At 43.5% G+C, this 20,693-nt stretch overlaps 1 protein-coding gene across 1 annotated transcript in view; it reads right to left on the bottom strand.

The window, feature by feature from the left end:
* Nucleotides 1-11,324: 11,324 nt before the first annotated feature.
* The window catches only part of LOC134984905 (oocyte zinc finger protein XlCOF6.1-like), a 31,088-nt gene continuing 21,719 nt past the window's right edge, over nucleotides 11,325-20,693 (bottom strand). Inside the window, exon 3 of the mRNA XM_063950377.1 lies at nucleotides 11,325-14,103. Coding sequence (XP_063806447.1) covers nucleotides 12,848-14,062 — 1,215 coding nt within the window. The 5' untranslated portion in view covers nucleotides 14,063-14,103 and the 3' untranslated portion in view covers nucleotides 11,325-12,847. The remainder of the gene's footprint in view (nucleotides 14,104-20,693) is intronic.

Genomic DNA, 20,693 nt, shown 5'->3' with positions numbered 1-20,693 from the left:
GTTGGGGTACCGTTCTGGAGGACCATCAGTTTCAGGGCAGATGGACACCACTATAAAGCACTCTAACCATAAATATTCTGGAACTGAGAGCAATTTACAATGCGCTTCTCCTAGCCGAGTATCTTGTGAAGAGTCAACACAAAAATACAGTCGGACAATGTCACAGCAACGGCCTACATAAATCGTCAGGGAGGAACAAGAAGCAAGATGGCCTTAAAAGAGGCCACAAAGATTCTGTTATGGACAGAAAGATGCAACATCATCCTCTCAGCGGTGTTCATTCCAGGAGTGGAAAACTGTGAGGCAGACTACCTCAGTCGCCAAGACATGCTTCCAGGGGAGTGGTGTCTACACCCGCAAGTCTTCGAGATGGTAGTGAGGAGATGGGGCCTACCTCAGGTAGACCCAATGGCATCTCAAAACAATCATCAGTTACCCAGGTATGTGACCAGAATGAAAGACTCAGCAGCAGAAGTAGTGGAAGCGTTGACACTTCCATGGTTTTACAGATGAGTGTTCATTTTTCCACCATTACCTATCATACCCAGAGTACTGAAGAAGGCAAAATGGGAAAGTGTGTGGGCAATTCTAATTAGACCAGACTGGCCTCGCAGGAGTTGGTACTCAGACTTGAGGGGACTACTAGCGGAAGAGCCCTGGAGGTTACCTCAGAGAGAAGACTTACTGTTACAGGGGCCATTCCTACATCCAGACCTGAACTGATTGCATTTGATGGTGTGGCTATTGAGACCTGGATCATGAGAGACAAAGGAACACCAAAAGCGGCCATCCCTACTATGCTAGCCACTCGGAAACCAGTCACAGCAATGCACTACTACAGAATATGGAAAAGATACATGGAGTAGTGTAAGGAAAGGGGGTGGAATTCAAAAGAATTCCACCTGTATACACTTCTACATTTCCTACAAGCTGGCTTGGAAGGAGGCCTAAGACTAGGTTCTTTGAAAGTTCAAATTTTCGTCTCTCTCTATTCTGTTTCAGCAACGTCTGGCATCCCTACAGGAAGTTTAGACATTCTTGCAGTGGGTTCTGAGGATACTACCTCCTTTCCATCCTCCCAGAGCACCGTGGGACTTGAACTTAGTACTAGAATATTTGAAATCAGCAGTTTTTCATACTTTTTTTTACAAAGGATGAAAAACTGCTGATTTCAAATATTCTAGTATTCTAGTATTCTAGCAGAATTGAAATATATCTCTTGGAAGGTCACTGTTTTACTAGCCTTAGCTTCAGCAAGAAGGGTCTCTGAGATGGGAGCCCTATCGTGTAAGAGTCCTTTTCCATGAAGATAGGACAGAACTCCATACCAGGGCAGAATTCCTCGCTAAGGTAGTTTCAGGGTTTCACGTGAATCAGCCCATCGTGGTCCAATCCTTTCAAGGATCTGCAGAAGGGGATGTGTCCTTGGGTGTGGTAAGAGCTCTATGGATTTACGTACAGGTTACGTCATCCATCAGGTCAGACCATTTCTTTGTCCTTTATGATGGTCCAAAGAAGGATTGGCCAGCATCTAAGCAGACTCTGGCCAGATGGATTCAGCTTACCATTAGACAAGCTTATATATCCTGTGGTAAACGGGTTCCGTTTCAGGTAGGTACCCATACTACCAAATTGGTGGGTGCCTCATGGGCGGCAGCCAGAAATGCCTCTACTATTTAGCTTTGCAGAGTGGCAATGTGGTCATCTGCACACCCATTCATGAGATTCTACAAGTTTGATACGTTTGTATCCAGAGATTCAAGGTTTGGACGATTAGTTTTGCAGGCCACGGACAGCACTCCCGCCCTTGGGAGTAGCTTTGGGATGTCCCCAAATGTCTAACCTGTTCCAGTGTCCCCTAGTGGATGAAAGAGAAAAGAGTATTTTGGTACTTACCAATAAATCCATTTCTCTGAATCTACTCGGGGACACTGGACGCCCGCCTCGGTGCTGTCAGCCTGCTGTGTTCTTGTTAATAAAACAGTTCATGCAAACAGTGTTAGATTCTTTTATGAAAGTTCTTGGTTGCCATTTGATTTGTTGTTACGGTAGGCTCCTCACCATAGTCTTGTAGTTTCCTGTCCTCTTCTCTCTGTCAAATTTTACAAACTAAGGGATGGGGGGCACAAAGGGGGAGGAGCCGGCTGTGCATAAAATTTCAAATTTTAGATTGTGCCACACCTCCGGTCACTAACTTCACATCCCAACTGTCTAAGCTGTTCCAGTGTCCCCGAGTGGATTCAGAGACATGGATTTATCGGTAAGTACCAAAATCCTCTTATTTATTGATCATTATAAAAGGGCCAAAAGCAAAGCTTTTAAAAAATGAACCAAAGTTTTGGTTATTTTTCGATATAGATATTTTGTTACTACACAGTGATGACGAATCAATTGGATGGTGATATTGAAGTAGTATTCTCTGTTTTGGATATAAATCAGAGACATTTAGTTACTCTGATACTGCAGATATAAGATTTAAAGATAATTGGAATTCCACAGCAGGAAACTGTGAAAACATCCATTTATTTTGGGATCTACTTAAGCTCAGAAAAAGAGAGCAGGATTTTTATTTTCATGGTGTAACTCTGTCGGATTACCACCGTGAGGGAAAAATTCCACGTGGGTTCCGTGTAAAAAATGTACTGACAATTGGGAGATGGAAAAAGTGGATAGCAATCCTCAATAAATGCTCTTATGATTTAATGTTGGTGATAGAGGAGGTGACACGTGAATTAACATCAGTGAGGTCACAAATTGAGAGTTTTGAGGGATATGCATAAACCAGCTTTAACAACAGACCCTATGAATAATTGGTATGAAAATTTTCCTCCCAAATTGAGAAATATTGGAGAGAACTGATTGAGTACAAACGGAACAAACGTGAGAAAGTAAATAATGATTATACAACTAAACAAGAAGTACCCCTGGCTGTCCGGTGCACCCAGTAATAGGAGGTTCCAAAAGAAACAACCATTTAATAGACATGCATACCGCGAGCTTAAAAAAGGAAGTGTGGGTGTAGGAAATTGGCGCTGTAAGGGAGGTAGGGGAGTAAAGCTGATGGTTCAGCTGGGAGATTATGGTTTTAAATGAGCAAAAGGAATACTTATCTGAATGATTTCTCTGTAAGTTTCTGGACCTTTGGGGGGAGATATCTTTCCTCCAGGATCCGTGAGGTCATAAGCAGTAGAGGTATGGAAAAAACAAATAAAGGATTTTTTGAGTTGAAAATCCTCAAAAAAAATGTTAAGAAAAAATATATATGTATATATGCGTTTTGTGATGACTAGTACAAGATGTTTTCAGGTAAGATGATCGTACCTCACTTACACAAAGTGAGCGAGGTATACAGCATATAAAGGTTTCTTTTACATGCAAATGGGTGGCGTACCTAACTTACAATAAAGAATGGTGACATAAACACATCATGGTATCTTTGTATGCTGAGCTGCGTACCGGTACTCACTGAAAGATGCGTATTTCGTCTGCACATCAAGGTATCTTTATCCAAGGCGTGTTCTTATTAAGGCATCCATATATATAAAAAAGGGATTTATTGGATAAAAACAAAAGGGTTTACACACGTAAGGAATGTTGACCACAAGGAAGGAGAGCTGCAAGACAGGGGAACTTGTAGGACCATCAAAAGACAGATCCACCAGGCCTGCAGATGGCAATCCAAGTGACAAGGATCCTCTTTCCAGCCAACGCGTTTCGAGATAACTCTCTTTATCAAGGCTGGTTGTACATTCCAAAAGGTGCATATGTATAATGAATGCAAGGGTTCTCTAATTGCGTCACTTCCGGTTCCGGACCTGACCGGAAGTGATGCAACGTCATTAAAATTTCTTCTTTTACTATATAAAAACATCTTAAATTTAATAACCAAGGTCCCTGGTAGTGGGGACTGTATGTCTGGTTGATACTGGGAGTATAGTGGAGGTGTGCGCTGTCAAAGAGAAAGTATGTTTTCGTCCGCGACCGGAAGTCGCCGCCGGGGGTTGTGGGAAAAGTAGTTTCTAAGTTCCCCATCAGGCCGCGACCGGAAGTTGCCGCCGGACATTGTGCGGAAGTGTGCTGGGAGTATAGTTGAGGTGTACGCTTTCAGGGAAAATGTATGTTTGCGTTCGCGACCGGAAGTCGCCGCCGGGACTTATGGGAAATGTAGTCTCTAAATTCCCCGTCGGGCCACGACCGGAAGTTACCACCGGGCATTATGGGGGATGTAGTGTCTTAAATGCCGGAAATTCCGTCATAATCTGGATCCATAGTGCGGCCAAAAGGTGTTTACAGGCTGCAGCTGTGCATGAAAGGAAGTCTCTTAGCCGGAAATGCCTCCAGGATTTGTGGGAGATGTAGTCTTTAGATGGAAGGCTCTATCCAACGCTGTCACTAAGTTTCTCTTTTTCTTAGGAGATATAGCGGACAGCCAATCAGCCAATAGTGGCCCTTGTGATTTATGGAAGATGTAGTCTTGATAGTGGTTTTTGTTTGATGATATGAATAAATTATTTTCTCTGTTGTTATGAGTCTTCTTGACAGTAAATTAATAATGAACTGTGAAAAAAGTGAATAAATTAGAAAAAGGGAAAAAAAGTAAAAAAAAAATTTTTTTACAACATGAAAAACACAATGATTAAATTGGAATTGGTTTCATGAGGTAGTTTAAAGGAACCATTTTAATTCAAAGTCATGGTCATGGCATACCGCGACACTGATTCATCTACAGAAGGCCCAGCATTAGCTAGTGAGGCAGACAATCAAGAATCTACCTCAGGTCTCCCCCCTTTAAGCACCAGAGCACAGCTTGCAGACCCAAGCGGTGCTACACGAGGCGGGCGAGGCAGAACCAAAGGTCGCGGCACAGGTCGTCCATTTCGCCAGATACAGAAGTTATATTCAATCTTTATGGAAGTAATATTCAATCTTTCTGATAGAATACTCACCCCTTTAGAGGTGAAGGTATTATCAAAGGGACTAAATTTTGTTCCTACAAATAAATGGAACCCGTTTGAATGGAAGGTGGAACAAGATAAATTAGAAAGACAACTACGGCTGAAATAATTTTTTTATTCTAACAAACCTCAAGCTATTCCTACCAAGGACATTCCTATGATACTAAAGAAGAAATCTAAGTTTGACCCTGCCTCACAGAACACATCCAGTAAAACCTTTTGTAGGACGTTAGATTCTCAGGTTCAGACAGCAACTAAGCAGAATACATCTATTAGATCGAAATTGACAAAAGAAGAATGGGAAGCATTGCACTGTTTAAGCAAGTATGAAGATGTGGTACTTCGCTCTGCCGACAAGGGCGGAGCAATTGTAGTGCAAAACACGAGTGATTATATTGATGAATTGAATCGACAACTCAGGGACAGTGACACATATCGGAAATTGTCTTCAGATCCGACAGGAGAATTTAAAAAGGAATTGGATGGAGTGTTGAAACAAGCATTCAATTCTACTATTATTTCACAATCTATATTTGATGCTTTGTAGACGGCATACCCTATTGTGCCGTTGTTATATTCACTGCCGAAGATTCATAAAGATAATCAGCATCCTCCTGCTAGACCAATAATATCAGCTAGAGGTTCTTTATAGCAAAATGTCTCTATCTTATGTGATTATTACCTGCAGCCATGTGTTCAAGCACAATCTACTTACTTGAAGGACACAACTGCATTACTGAACAAGTTATCTGAGATGGAAAGTGTACCTGATAATTGCTTATTGGCAGTTATCGATGTTAAAGGTTTATACACGTGTATACCTCATTCAGATGGTCTGACTTCGCTCAGGACACTGATTGAGGGTAATATACTGTATGAAGGTCCGAATGGGGATTATTTCCCTGCACCTATTACAGCTAATTATGCAACGGAATAACTTTTTGTTTAATAGAGGTTACTATGTTCAACTCCAGGGCTGTTCTATAGGAACCAATGTGTCCCCGGCATTTGCGAATAGTTATATGTTCACAGTGGTGGAAGAGTTGTTCCTTAAAAATATTGAAGTTCAATCTAAGGTACTTATGTATCAATGATATATAGATGACCTACTCCTACTGCAGACAGGCACCAGGGAAGATCTAGAATTGTTACTTATATCACATAACCAGTCATCTTCACCTGTAACATTTACATACTTGATGGATCCTATCAGTGTAAATGATTTGGATGTCCATATAGAAATTTTGCACGGGAAAATGTGTACGGATATGTTTGTGAAAGACACAGATTGTGATAATCTGTTGGTGGCTTGGAGCCATCATCCCATTTCCCTATGTAGAGGATTGCGGTATTCCCAGACGTTGCGCATAGTAAGTGATGAGTCTAAATTAGCAGCGCCACTGGATGTTGCTGTTAGTAAATTCCTGGGGAGAGGATACAGGTTAAACGATTTGAAGGGTCTCAAATAAAATGTGATGTATATTCCACGTATTAGCACGTTAAAATCAAACAAATCTGCTGTTAAAAAACAAGATAGATTAATATGGGTTATCAGGTTTAATACGCAAAGTAATAAAATGAATGGGATAAGTAAAACATTCTGGCCCGTTATACAGACAGATAAAGCTTTGAGTGGATTGTGTAAAGTATAGCTAATGCCAGCATATAAACGGGGGAAAATATAAGAGATTATGTAGTTAAGACTAACATAAATGCTCCAACTACAATTTGCTAGAAACATCTTTTGTTGCTGTACTTTCCTATCTACTCAAAAGCCTGGAAGCTTTCGGGGCCTAGGATGTATTACATGCAGCCATATGTTGGTGGGAGATATGTTCTGTCCCCCTCATTCAGGGAAAAAATATACAATTAGATACACCAAAAAATATGTGGTGTATTTATTGTGTTGCTCGTGCGGACTTCATTACGTCGGTAAGACAGAATGTATGATGAAGGAACGCATGGCGGGGAATAGACATGCGATTAGATCTTCATTGAACACGGGCCACAGTGACCAGCCAGTGACCCGGCACTTTCTTAATGCTAAACTCTCCATAGCGGTGTGTTGAGACACCGGATTATTGATTACATCCCACCTCTAGAGAGGGGTGGAGACAGGGGTTTACTATTACGTAACGCAGAAGGTAAGCGGATTTTCACACTAGATACCCTCTCTCCGAGGGGACGTAACGAGCAATCGGGATTATCATGTTTTCTGTAATAAAGTGGACATAGGGGTAAATTTACTAAGCTCCCGATTTTGACCGAGATGCCGTTTTTTCATCAAAGTGTCATCTCGGGAATTTACTAAACTCAAATCACGGCAGTGATGAGGGCATTCGTAATATTTTGAAGTCCTAGGAAAAAAATCACGAATGAATACACCATCGGTCAAAACGCGGCTGTTTAAGTATGAATCTCGGTCATTTACTAAGAAGTGCAAAGCCAAAAAAAAAAAAACACTGCCGTGAAAAATTACAACTCGTAAAAAAGTGCTAAAAAAAAACAGACCTTTATTTTTTATTCGTGATAAGATAGGCATGCACGGATCCATGAGATCCGTGCATGTATATCAGTGGGAAGGGGTGGGAAAGTGCTTATTTTTTTAAAAAAAATTGCGTGGGGTCCCCCCTCCTAAGCATAACCAGCATCGGGCTCTTTGAGCCGATCCTGGTTGCAGAAATATGGGGAAAAAATGACAGGGGTTCCCCCATATGTAAGCAACCAGCATCGGGCTCTGCGCCTGGTCCTGGTTCCAAAACTACGGGGGACAAAAAGAGTAGGGGTCCCCCGTATTTTTAAAACCAGCACCGGGCTCCACTAGCTGGACAGATAATGCCACAGCCGGGGGTCACTTTTATATAGTGCCCTGCGGCCGTGGCATCAAAAATCCAACTAGTCACCCCTGGCCGGGGTACCCTGGGGGAGTGGGAACCCCTTCAATCAAGGGGTCCCCCCCCCAACCACCCAAGGGCCAGGGGTGAAGCCCGAGGCTGTCCCCCCCATCCAATGGGCTGCGGATGGGGGGGCTGATAGCCTTTGTTGTCAAAGAAAAGATATTGTTTTTAGTAGCACTACTACAAGTCCCAGCAAGCCTCCCCCGCATGCTGGTACTTGGAGAACCACAAGTACCAGCATGCGGCGGAAAAACGGGCCCGCTGGTACCTGTAGTACTACTACTAAAAAAATACCCAAAAAAACACAAGACACACACACCGTGAAAGTATAATTTTTATTACATACATACATACATACTTACCTTATGTTCCCACGCAGGTCGGTCCTCTTCTCCAGTAGAATCCAAGGGGTACCTGTTGAAGAAATTATACTCACGAGATCCAGGGGCCCAGGGTCCTCGGAAAAATCCTTTGTAATCAACGTACTTGAAAAAAAAAAAAAACGCTTACCCGAGCCACGCACTAAAAGGGGACCCATGTTTTCACATGGATCCCCTTTTCCCGACTGCCAGAAAACCCACTCTGACTTCTGTCTAAGTGGGTTTCCTCAGCCAATCAGGGAGCGCCACGTTGTAGCACTCTCCTGATCGGCTGTGTGCTCCTGTACTGAATGACAGGCAGCACACGGCAGTGTTACAATGTAGCGCCTATGCGCTCCATTGTAACCAATGGTGGGAACTTTCTGCCCTGCGGTTGACCTAAAGTGACCCCTACTCTTTTTGTCCCCCGTATTTTTGGAACCAGGACCAGGCGCAGAGCCCGATGCTGGTTGCTTAAATATGGGGGAACCCCTGTCAATTTTTCCCCCATATTTCTGCAACCAGGATCGGCTCAAAGAGCCCGAGGCTGGTTATGCTTAGGAGGGGGGACCCCACGCAATTTTTTTTAAAATATTTTGCAGTGTTTAATTTAAAAAAAACAAAAAAAAATAAACCCCAGCACGGATCACACAGATGCGGCCGAGATTCATTGTAAAAAAGTCGGCAGTGTTTTGCTAATCACTGCCGTAAAAATAGAAAAAAAACCACGAATGACATCGACATCGGAACAAAAGAAAAACCCGAATACGACAGCTTAGTAAATTAGTCGTAATAAATTCAAAAAGTTGCAGTTTTACACTTTTGATGTCATTCGTGATTGAACTTTGACCTGAAATGGGAAAATACGAATCTTAGTAAATTTCCCCCATAGTGTCTATAGGATTCCCTTGATATTGCTTTTGCTGATCTATTTAGATGCTAGGAATGTGATATTATATAATCATCTTATATTGTCTTTAGTTACTTTTTTGGATTGATTATAAATAGAATATGACACAATAGTGAGGTGTCATGAATAAGATAAATGTAGTCATCGGATGGATAGTACAAAATGCGCCTGTCCCATATACTGGGTGTGGGTTGGTCTATTTTGTGCTTTACTTTGTCTACTGTTTTTAATCAATCAGCTATTTGTTATATGTAATAACAATTTGTATAATGTAGAGATGAGCGGGTTCGGTTTTACTCGGTTCTTAACACCAGAATTATCGCAAGTTCTTTTTTTCTGGATTTGGATACCGAGTAAAACCGAATCTGCTCATCTCTGTTATAACATTGGGTGCTCTGGTCCCACCCTCCAGTGACGATGATGCCGACGCCAGACTCCTAGCGATGACGTCAGTTTTTACGGAGCGGGAGGCGGCGGGCGGTGTGTGCCGTGGAGGGGAGGACAGAGGTATTTAGGTGAGTGAAATGTATTGTGTTGTATCGTCCTGATGAAAAAGTTCAATGAACTCTAAAACGTTGACTTAAAGACGTGGTGTGGTCTATTCTCCTGAAGTGCCCGGAGTGCCGCCGAAGGGGTAACAGTAATATTTAAATATTGCAATATTTTTGGATCTCCCCTCCTGGGAAGGAAAACAAATCTAAAACCAAATTAGGAATTAGATATCCTGGGTTAGAATAATAACATACAGATGGAGCCAGTGTTATCTTAGCTGGCCCAGGCGTGACTAGGCGATCCATCCGCCTAGTCACACTGGGAGTACACAGAGACGCTCCCATTCAGACCGACTCTGTCCAGGAGCGCGGATGGTCACCCTCTCCATTCAAGTGAATGGGGTACATCTTCGTCCGGGCGCATGTCCCATCCAGACGGAGACGCTCGCAGTGACTAGGTGCGCCTAGTCACACAAAGAGCCAAGATTATGGAGGCTCCATCTCTAGTACACATCAGCAACAGCCATGTAAGCAGTAGGTCATGTGACATGTAAGTGGGTGACATGATTATCCCAATAAGACCCCGTGTACCGACTATCACCATATTATAGTGACTGTGGCTGATACACATACTAGATTATAGAACTGTCCTTTCTATATACTGTGTATAATTATTAGTTTGGGGATTTAGACTTTGTAGCTTTATTTGGAAGTGAGAGTGAAGCCGGTTTCTGTGTTCTTTACACCTGGGAGAGTATTGTGCACCTTTTATATCTGATTGCTGCACCAACACGAACGTGACGCAGCCAGGACCCCACAGGGGACTGTGCTGACTTGTATATCTGTGTACGACTTCTGCTGTGCTACGTATATAGGGGAATCCAATTAGCTGATTCACCCCCTTCACCCGGCCTGCCGAATTCACCTAAAAGTGCCCAATACCTGTCGGGCAGCGAGCACTTTTTTTTCAGCAAGATCCCCGCCTCCATAAAGTGCAGCGGAGTCACAGAGCAAATCCATCCTGCAGCTAATCTGATTCCCCTAGAGACTCAGTCGCACACAGATATACAAGTGTCACATTACTCAGCAGAGTCTCCTGGTGCGGCTCTACTCTGCATAAAAGCCACCTGATACCAGCAGAGTTGTACGAGACCTGTCAGCTCACTCACGCCAGGCTTCTCCCACTGTGTGGTATATTGAGACTGGCTGTATGAGGACACATCTGTAATAGCCACTAATGCTTATTATCTTTCCATAATTACATATGGCGTATAGCTTGGGTGTCACACACAGTGCAGATACAGTATTCAGTCTTACACATAATTATATATATCTATAACAGCTATAGGGGCTTATATAACAGTCTGCAAGATGCAGACGTGGGAGCAATTTGTATTTCATACAAAGATAAAGAACACAATAGTGTAATATTGTAGGGAGGATTCACACCCCACGTGTCCAAACAGTAATAGCAGGATAGTGTCCACGTCCCTCTCATAGTCCAGATAGTCCCACTTCCATTCTACCACCTGAATGTGACGGACAGTGACCGCCATACAAGCTCTTACACATATGCTTATACGAAACAGAATGATGGAAACTCATAGAGGTCACATAATCTTCTGGGGTCCACTCCGGGATTAGACATATAAGGGCGGAATTACTCAGACGGGAATATAAAACAGACAAAAAAGCTATAATGTAATAATTAGCTGCAAACAAAAGCTTTTATTATGGAATCATACAGGGGAGTATCCGCACCATATAGATGTAACATACAACAAACCACCGCAGATGGAACCCGGGTGACTCTAATGCACATGATAATGTATATATGGATAGGATCTTGTATCCCACAACACTCCTGATTAAGATGATCAGATGAGATAAGAATGGGAAACTAGAAGTGGAAACACGTTCCTATGGCCGCCATATTGTCGTGCAGCAATATAGATAGTACAAACTGGCATTACACAATCACACAAAGCACAAGTTACAAAATAAACAACAGAACAAAGAACTAAGCATGTGGGATATATGTAAGAACTAGAGGAGCATTAATGAAATGAGTAATAGGTCAGTCATCAGCCTGCTTGTGAAGGGCTCTAGGATGGAGACCTCTTGGACTGTGCGAGGCAGCAAGTTCCATGGCCAGGGCTACAAAGCTAAAAGTTTGACCCCCAAATGCATCATGGGAGTTTTCTGGTGCTGCTGGTAACAGTCCTTTATCTGCAGAAATAAACAAGCGGGGCAGTAAGGAGTTAGAAGCTGCTTCTGGTACCTTGGACCATGAAATGTAGGGCTGGGAGAGTCAGTAAGATTATGTAGTCACCATCTTACAGGCAGCCGGTGAAGGGACTAGAGAATGGGTGTTATGTGGCAGGAACGGGTTAGGTAACAGCTTGGCTGCTGCATTCTGTACTAGCTGCAAGCTCTGTAATTATTTTGCTGGGTGACCCAGGTAGATGGCATTGCAGTAGTCTATGAACTTCTGAGGGAATCAAGTGCTTGATTCTGGCTATGGTCCACAGATGAAAGAACGAGGATTTGAATGTGGCTGATACCTGATGTCTGTGTCAGCCACAATCCAGGACAACACAAAGATTCCGCAGTCAGCATTTTGTAACTCTGAACCCCAAAGTATAAGTCATGATGGTTGGTAAAGCTGTAGTCTTGTCCTTTGTTGGTGATCTTCTATTATGTTTCACTAAGACTGAGTCACAGCCAACTGGGATCATCCACCCCTGGAGCTCAGCTAGACAACCATTTAGGATGGGATGTAGTTAACAGCCGGGAATGTCAATAGCACTCGCCACAGCTATTCTCACTCGTGGGTGTCCACGACACCCATAGAGTGGGAATAAAAACTGTGATGAGCGCAACGAGGCCACCACGCCTGCAGCATAGCGAGCACTGCCGGTATTCTGGCAGCCGGGATGCCGCTGTTGGTATATTGACACAGCCAGCATTCCATCCGCCGGGATATCATTACCATCCCACTTAGGATTGGTGTTTGGTTCTCAGTACATGGAGCAGAAGACAAGTCATCTGCATAGCAGTGGTAGGCCAGGTCATGACGTCTGATTATTTCACCCAGTGGCAGCATGTAGATGCAAAAAGTATAGGAGATAGGACAGAACCTTGAGGAACAATGCATGACAGTGATAATTATACTCCAGAAGATTAAAATGGTTCCTCACTTGGGTAATGTCTAATGTGCTCAACAAGAGCTGATTTATTTCCCACACTCAGGGAATGGAAACGGCTTCTCACTTGTGTGAGTTCTCTGATGTCTAACAAGATCTGATTTCTGTAAAAAACATTTCCCACACTCAGAACATGGAAATGGCCTCTCACCTGTGTGACTTCTCTGATGTGTAACAAGATAAGCTTTACGTAAAAAACATTTCCCACACTCAGAACATGGAAATGGCCTCTCACCTGTGTGACTTCTCTGATGTTTAACAAGATCTGATTTCTGTAAAAAACATTTCCCACACTCAGAACATGGAAATGGCCTCTCACCTGTGTGACTTCTCTGATGTGCAACAAGATGTGCTTTACTAAAAAAACATTTCCCACACTCAGAACATGGAAATGGCCTCTCACCTGTGTGACTTCTCTGATGTGTAACAAGATGACCTTTACGTAAAAAACATTTCCCACACTCAGAACATGGAAATGGCCTCTCACCTGTGTGACTTCTCTGATGTTTAACAAGATCTGATTTCTGTAAAAAACATTTCCTACACTCAGAACATGGAAATGGCCTCTCACCTGTGTGACTTCTCTGATGTGTAATAAGATTTGATTTACTTAAAAAACATATCCCACACTCAGAACATGGAAATGGCTTCACACCTGTGTGACTTCTCTGATGTGTAATAAGATTTGATTTATTTAAAAAACATTTCCCACACTCAGAACAGGAAAATGGCTTCTCACCTGTGTGAGTTCTCTTATGTCTAACCAGAACTGATTTTTGTAAAAAACATTTCCCACACTCAGAACATGAAAATGGCCTCTCACCTGTGTGAATTGTCTGATGTGTAACAAGATCTGATTTCTGTAAAAAACTTTTCCCACACTCAGAACAGGAATATTGTTTCTCACCTGTATGTACTCTCTCATGTATAACAAGATTTGACTTATCTGTAAAACATTTCCCACACTCAGAACATGGAAATGGCCTCTCACCTGCCTTACCTGTCTGTTGGTTAATAGGCTTTGTGTTCTGTGTAAAACATTTGGTATCTATAGAACAGGGAAACACTGTATCTACTGTCAGAGCTGTAACAAATGCACCAATATCAGAGTGATCAGGAGAACATTTCCCAGGATCAGAGGGATCAGCTGATAGAGCTGGATGTATAATTGGGGTAATGGGGTTATCTCCTGGAGAATCCTGTCTACTGTCATTATCTTTTATGTCACAATCCGGGGATAACATTAGATGTCCTTCTGAGATATTCCTGCTTGTGTGTCCATCTGCTGGAAAATGGAAATAAAATACATTATGGAAATATAAATTGGCAAATAATTATAAAATGAGTAGATAATATCAAGGATGTCAAAAGGGAACCATTTATATTTCTAGAACTGACATTGTAACCCGTACTAAAGTTCTGGCTTTGTTTATATGTTATTTAAAAAAAGACTAAGATGTTTTGACTGGAGCTTGATCAACACTAACTGCTCATGTGGGATTATTAGAGGTGACATGGACGCTCATGTGGGATTACTAGAGGTGATGTGGACGCTCATGTGGGATTACTAGAGGTGACATGGACGCTCATGTGGGATTACTAGAGGTGACATGGATGCTCATGTGGGATTACTAGAGGTGACATGGACGCTCATGTGGGATTACTAGAGGTGACATGGACGCTCATGTGGGATTACTAGAGGTGACACGGACGCTCATGTGGGATTATTAGAGGTGATGCGGACGCTCATGTGGGATTACTAGAGGTGACATCGATGCTCATGTGGGATTACTAGAGGTGACATGGGCGCTCATGTGGGATTACTAGAGGTGACATGACGCTCATGTGGGATTACTAGAGGTGACATGGATGCTCATGTGGGATTACTAGAGGTGACGCGGACACTCACGTGGGATTACTAGAGGTGACATGGATGCTCATGTTGGATTACTAGAGGTGACATGGGCGCTCATGTGGGATTACTAGAGGTGACGCGGACACTCACGTGGGATTACTAGAGGTGACATGTATGCTCATGTGGGATTACTAGAGGTGACATGGACGCTCATGTGGGATTACTAGAGGTGACACGGAAGCTCATGTGGGATTATTAGAGGTGATGCGGACGCTCATGTGGGATTACTAGAGGTGACATCGATGCTCATGTGGGATTACTAGAGGTGACATGGGCGCTCATGTGGGATTACTAGAGGTGACATGACGCTCATGTGGGATTACTAGAGGTGACATGGATGCTCATGTGGGATTACTAGAGGTGACGCGGACACTCACGTGGGATTACTAGAGGTGACATGGATGCTCATGTTGGATTACTAGAGGTGACATGGGCGCTCATGTGGGATTACTAGAGGTGACGCGGACACTCACGTGGGATTACTAGAGGTGACATGTATGCTCATGTGGGATTACTAGAGGTGACATGGGCGCTCATGTGGGATTACTAGAGGTGACATGGGCGCTCATGTGGGATTACTAGAGGTGACATGGGCTTTGCAATAATAAAACACCAAAGAAGATAAAGTGCTGCCCTGTTTGCGCACTAATAATATGTAACCTTTTAGTACAGTAAAGTATCAAGCACAGGGAACCAAAACAGATATTGGAAAAAAAGACTCTTTGTGGGAGCACTCTAATTCAGAGGTTACAGTATGATCTATGTAATACTGATAAAAACAATTTGGGTAATGTCAAAGTCAGAAAAATATCATGATGCACACTGCCATATTTGCACCTCATGCGTGTCCCCGCTGCACGTTCATGAGCCCTCCCGTGCACGCGCATACACACCTTTGCGTGCACTCGCAGGCGCACGGTATGCGCATTTACGGTAGAGTTTGTGTACGTCTAGCGTGCGACTCAATCGTTACATATTTTAACCATATAATGTATTTTGTAGATTATGGTCCCTTTGATAGAATCTGAAAGTTTAGTTAATATAGCATGTTCATGGACAAAGAGATCCCTCTTTGTTTGATACGAAGGGTCAGACAGGGGTTACACAGTGGTGTTTAGTATCCATCGGAAGAGTATTTAATTAGCAATATTCCGGTGTTGGTTTGAAGCGGATTACTCGCTCGTGCGTATAGTTATGGACATAAGAAGTTTATGGACATTTACTATAAATGCACTTTATTACCCATGCGGCGGGAAACCTCAGTTCCCCTCCCACCTGAACAGTTTGAAATAGACACAGCCCACCTGTATGAACCAACCTATGACCTTTTGTTATAATGCGGAGACGAATTCCTGTGTCCAATGAACAATAAGATTGTAGGGACCATTGTATTTTACTGTGTGTAGGGTATATAAAGACAAGCCGATCTGATCCAGCTCTACTCTTCTCAACGGTTCTCATCACTGATAATCGGGAGCTGGATATCCAGAAAGGCGCTTGCGATTGTTTCCCTTGTGCGTAAGTTTCTCTGCAACCATTTATCTCCTATTAATGTTGTAAGCCATCTCTCTCTCTCTCTCCTTCCCCCCTTAAAAGTAATTGTGTCTTTATTGTATTTTAACGTGTAGTAATTCTGTTAGGTATTTTATGTTAGTTTGGTAGTGTATGACTTGTATTGTGTATTCTTTTGCAATAGAACGTTCATTCAAGGTGTTAGAACCTAAGACCGGTATCTGAGTTGTTTATTACATTGCTAAAGGGTTCTCAGAGCGTCACAATCGCTCATACAGCTTTTAAACTAACAAGGTTACACTGTGTTGCATTTACACCTTATCACTGCACAAAGGTATATAGTATAAGTACATTGTTTATAATATTGTTACAAAGGTTTAACTCTGTGAGCGTCAGCGCCGCTTGTGATCTCCTCGTAGTCTCGAGCGTCCGCTACGCTGATAGCGTATCATTACGTTAGTCGGCAGCATATAGTGTGCTTGTCTCTACGCATCAAGCCGTGAGCGAACGTGACGCTCGTGCGTCTCGTCCACGGCTAAGCGTCTGCTACGCTAAGTGCGTACCATTACGGTATTTCATACGCCAATTGCGTACTGTGTTCCTCAACCTTTTAGAGTGATTTAAGTACGACATATAATAGGCATTGTCAATTGAGGGCTCCTCCGGTCTTCACATATCTGCACTAGGTAATTTCAGCAGACATTATCGGCCAGCAAAAGGCGGGAGGTAATATTCCCCGTAGTGCTGACCAGATAAGCGTCTGCTTCGCTTAGTAAGGACTGCTGAAGGAATCCGGAACCGGAAGGTAGGAACATTACGTTATTGTCTTTTAAAACCTGTTTAGTTTCTGTTTTGCGAACGTACGCAAAAGCACACACACCTGTATTTCTTGTTTAGTATTATCTGTTCGTGCCTCATTCTCCTGATTGCCACATACTAGTGATAAAAGTGCTGAGACATCTGTTGTTATTTAATAGTTAAAAGATAAAAAGTAATATTTAAGGGAATAATTGTAAAAAGACACGCACACAATCTCGCCTAGAATACAAGGGAGATTTGGGTGGTGGTCAGTGAAGGATTACTGTTAACAAAATCATTCACATTGATAAACGTGTAGTGTGTTACTGTGGACGTACTTGGTTGTGTACACGTGTCCTTACAAGGGCAGGGCGTACGCAACGCAAGGATCGACGCACGGAGCGTATATTACGCAACGGAGCGTACGGATAAGCCCACATTAAACAAACCGCACGATAGTATTGTTTAGTAGGCGATAAGGAAATAACGCGAAAATAACACAGATCTATCTCAAATCCAAAAGTTTAAAGTTTAAAGTTAAAAGAAAATCTCTGTTGCAATTCTTCTGGGTTAGGCTAATACCGAATGAAAGGATTTCTGCGCAGAAATAAAAAAATAAAAGTGTACATGTGGTAAGAGTGTGTATAGAGAAGATTTCTCCGTTATTATGGACGTGGAACCATAGGCCAGTAGAAAGAGGTACACCAGCGAGAGTGATATCGTGGGGTGGCTTGGGAGGCGTCCCTTGTTATTCTCGACACATTTATGAGCCGTAGAGTTTGCTGTATGTAACAGACCAGGAGGTCACAGACCAGGAGGTCACACAGAACAATAGGTTCAGGTACAGCAGACTAGAAGTACAGAGCACAACCGAAGAGGGTTGGTGCGAGACCCATATAGGCCAAAGAAGCTCATTGCTGAAGGAATTTGCAGCCGAAATTTTCAATTCCGTTGATCGTTCCGCACATAAGATTAGTTGCTTGTGTGCAGATACGATTTTACCGCATGTGATTGTGTGCATTAGCGTGTCTTGAATTCAGAAGAACGCTACTTGCACATTGTTAACGTGATTTGTGTAATTTTTTTATTTTAAGGGAAGTAGCCTGATCACTCAGGGACATTCCAGCGACTGATACTTGCTGGGGAGGGTAAGACACTCCCACACGCCCGAGCAAGTAGATGTTCTTAGGTGCCCTAGGTTGGGTACGGAAACTCTGGGAACTTCGGTCGCCGTATTGGCCAGCGTGGGCGGGAGTTAAGTGGGCGGACCTTGTTGCAAAACCCCCACCGTAGCCTTACCCCGAACATTTTGGTTTTTGTAAGGGTTGCCGAAGGCCCTGATTTAAAGTCAGAGGTAGTGAAAGCAGAGATGGGGGCCAGTTGTTCAAGTAAGGGGCGATCAACCCAGGTTTAGGTTGATTTGGTAAACCGACCAATCGGGTCGGCAAGGTATATCATGTCTACTGCTAAGAAAATTGTGCAGGAATTTGTGTGTAGATACGGTATCCCTAGAATAATTGAAAGTGATAGGGGTACCCATTTCACAGGTGATGTCTTTCAAGGAATGTGTAAGTTGATGGGAATTGATAGTAAGCTGCACACTCCGTACCGCCCCCAGACGAGTGCGAAAGTAGAAAGAGTGAACAGCACTATTAAAAATAAACTGAGCAAAGTTATGGCAGAAACAGGATTGACATGGCCAGAAGCTTTACCCATTGTACTATTCAGCATCAGAACCACTCCCAGGTCCCCTCTTAATCTGTCCCCCTTTGAAATTCTGTTTGGTCGACAACCGCATGTTATGATTAATCCCCAGGACGATTTGAAGTGTAACAATGAAGTGACTGTAAACAGCTAAGGAATCAGAATGATAATTTGAAGTTGGTGATTCCTGATCTTCCAGATAGTAATTGTCATGACATTGAACCTGGTGACTATGTAATGATACGGAATTTTCTACGCTCAGGTTGCCTTATTGACAGATGGGAAGGACCATACCAAGTCTTATTGATTAGCACGACAGCATTGAAGGTTGCCGAGAGAGAGACTTGGGTTCATTCGTCCCATTGCAAGAAGGTTGCTGATCCAGAGAGGTCCCGTGATAAAGAACAGACGGTAGAGGAAGTTGTATCACTGGAGTGTCTGTTTCAGGAGGACTGAGACAGCACCTGAGCATTGAGAATAATAAGATCGGAGGCAGTTGTCGATTCCCTGTTCCCTTTTATTGTTTTTCTCCACTTCCCATCCCACCTCCCTCAATTATTTCTTTCCCCTTCTCATTCTTCTCCATTTTCTCCTATAAGATGGACTTGCCCCAAGAGACTGTGATCCGGATTTTCCTGTTGACCATGATGTTGACCAGAGCAGTCTGTTCCGGCGAGAGTACCATGGAGGTCGAGAGAGGTTCTGGAATGGGTTCTGATGACAAAGATGGAGGCGTAGATTTCCAAGAACAACATAATCATCAAGCAAAGGCGAGTATCAGAAAACGATCTGATAGCATTGACCATAGAAGGAATTGTGAAGGATTGTTAGCTGAAGAAAATTGCATCTGTAGGCATTGTGATAACTTAGTTGAGGATGGGTGCATCAAGAAATGTCAGTTCAGTTTTAACATTAACATGGACCGGCATCCATTGGGTGACTATCACTCATTAGTTGGTAAGGTGTTAAACCAAACAGACTGTTGGGTATGCTCTCAAGTACCTCAAGGTCACAGCAAGTCAGTGTTAGGCGCCGGGGTCCGCGCGGCCGTGCGGCCCGGCGCCTAGCAACCAGAGACGCCGGGCGCACGGAGCCGCTCAGACCCTAGCAACAGGAACGCCACGGTCAGACTGCATTCCCTGTTGCTGGGTCTTAATTAATCAGTGCCTGTGTGTTCTGGCCATGCAGCATGCAGCTGCACGGCATCATCATGTAATTACCCTGTCTGGATCAGGATTGGAGGGCTCTCAAATATAAGCACTCCCAGGACTTCTCACAGACGCCGGTGATAGCTTCCTGTTTGCCTGTGTCTGCTGCAGAGAAAGTTTCCAGTCCCGGTCTATCCGTTTGTTCCTGTTATCAGTGATCCTGTACTCGGAAGTTACCATCTATTCCTGGAGTCTGACCGAGCACCTTTAACATCTGGTGGTGTTCGTGAGTCGCGGCGCAGCCGTGTGTTGCGGCTTGTCCGCTATAACTTATTATTTTGTTTATATTGTGTTCTGGAGCTTTGCGGAGGATTCCGCTTCCACAAGATCCACTCTGGTGTCCAGCGGTGCCGGATAGGAGTGTCGGATCAGTGGATCTTTGGTTGTCCTTTTCCCTGGCGGCTAGTCCGCACATACCTTTTGATTTAGTTAAGTTAGCTTGTAACCCCTGGCTTGGTTGCTTAGTCAGAGGGCCCCTTGTTATCACCCTGTCTCGGACTTCCCCTTGTCTCCCATTAAGACCTGCGGGGGCATCGGGGTTGGGCAGACATAATCCGCCCTTCGAACGCGGCTGCCATGGGCTCAAGCAACCATAGTCTCGCAGGGGATTTCTGATAACACGGGCGAGACAACGGAGTTAGGGCGCCAGGGGTTACTAGGCTCTCCAGCTCCCACAACCTGTATATGGTTCCTGTACTCAGATCTCTGCCATAAGATCTTCTCCAGTCTGGAGTACAG

The sequence above is a fragment of the Pseudophryne corroboree genome, assembly GCF_028390025.1.
Source record: "Pseudophryne corroboree isolate aPseCor3 chromosome 3 unlocalized genomic scaffold, aPseCor3.hap2 SUPER_3_unloc_90, whole genome shotgun sequence".
NCBI classification, from domain to species: Eukaryota; Metazoa; Chordata; class Amphibia; order Anura; family Myobatrachidae; genus Pseudophryne; species Pseudophryne corroboree.
This window is presented reverse-complemented; position numbering and strand designations above follow the sequence as displayed.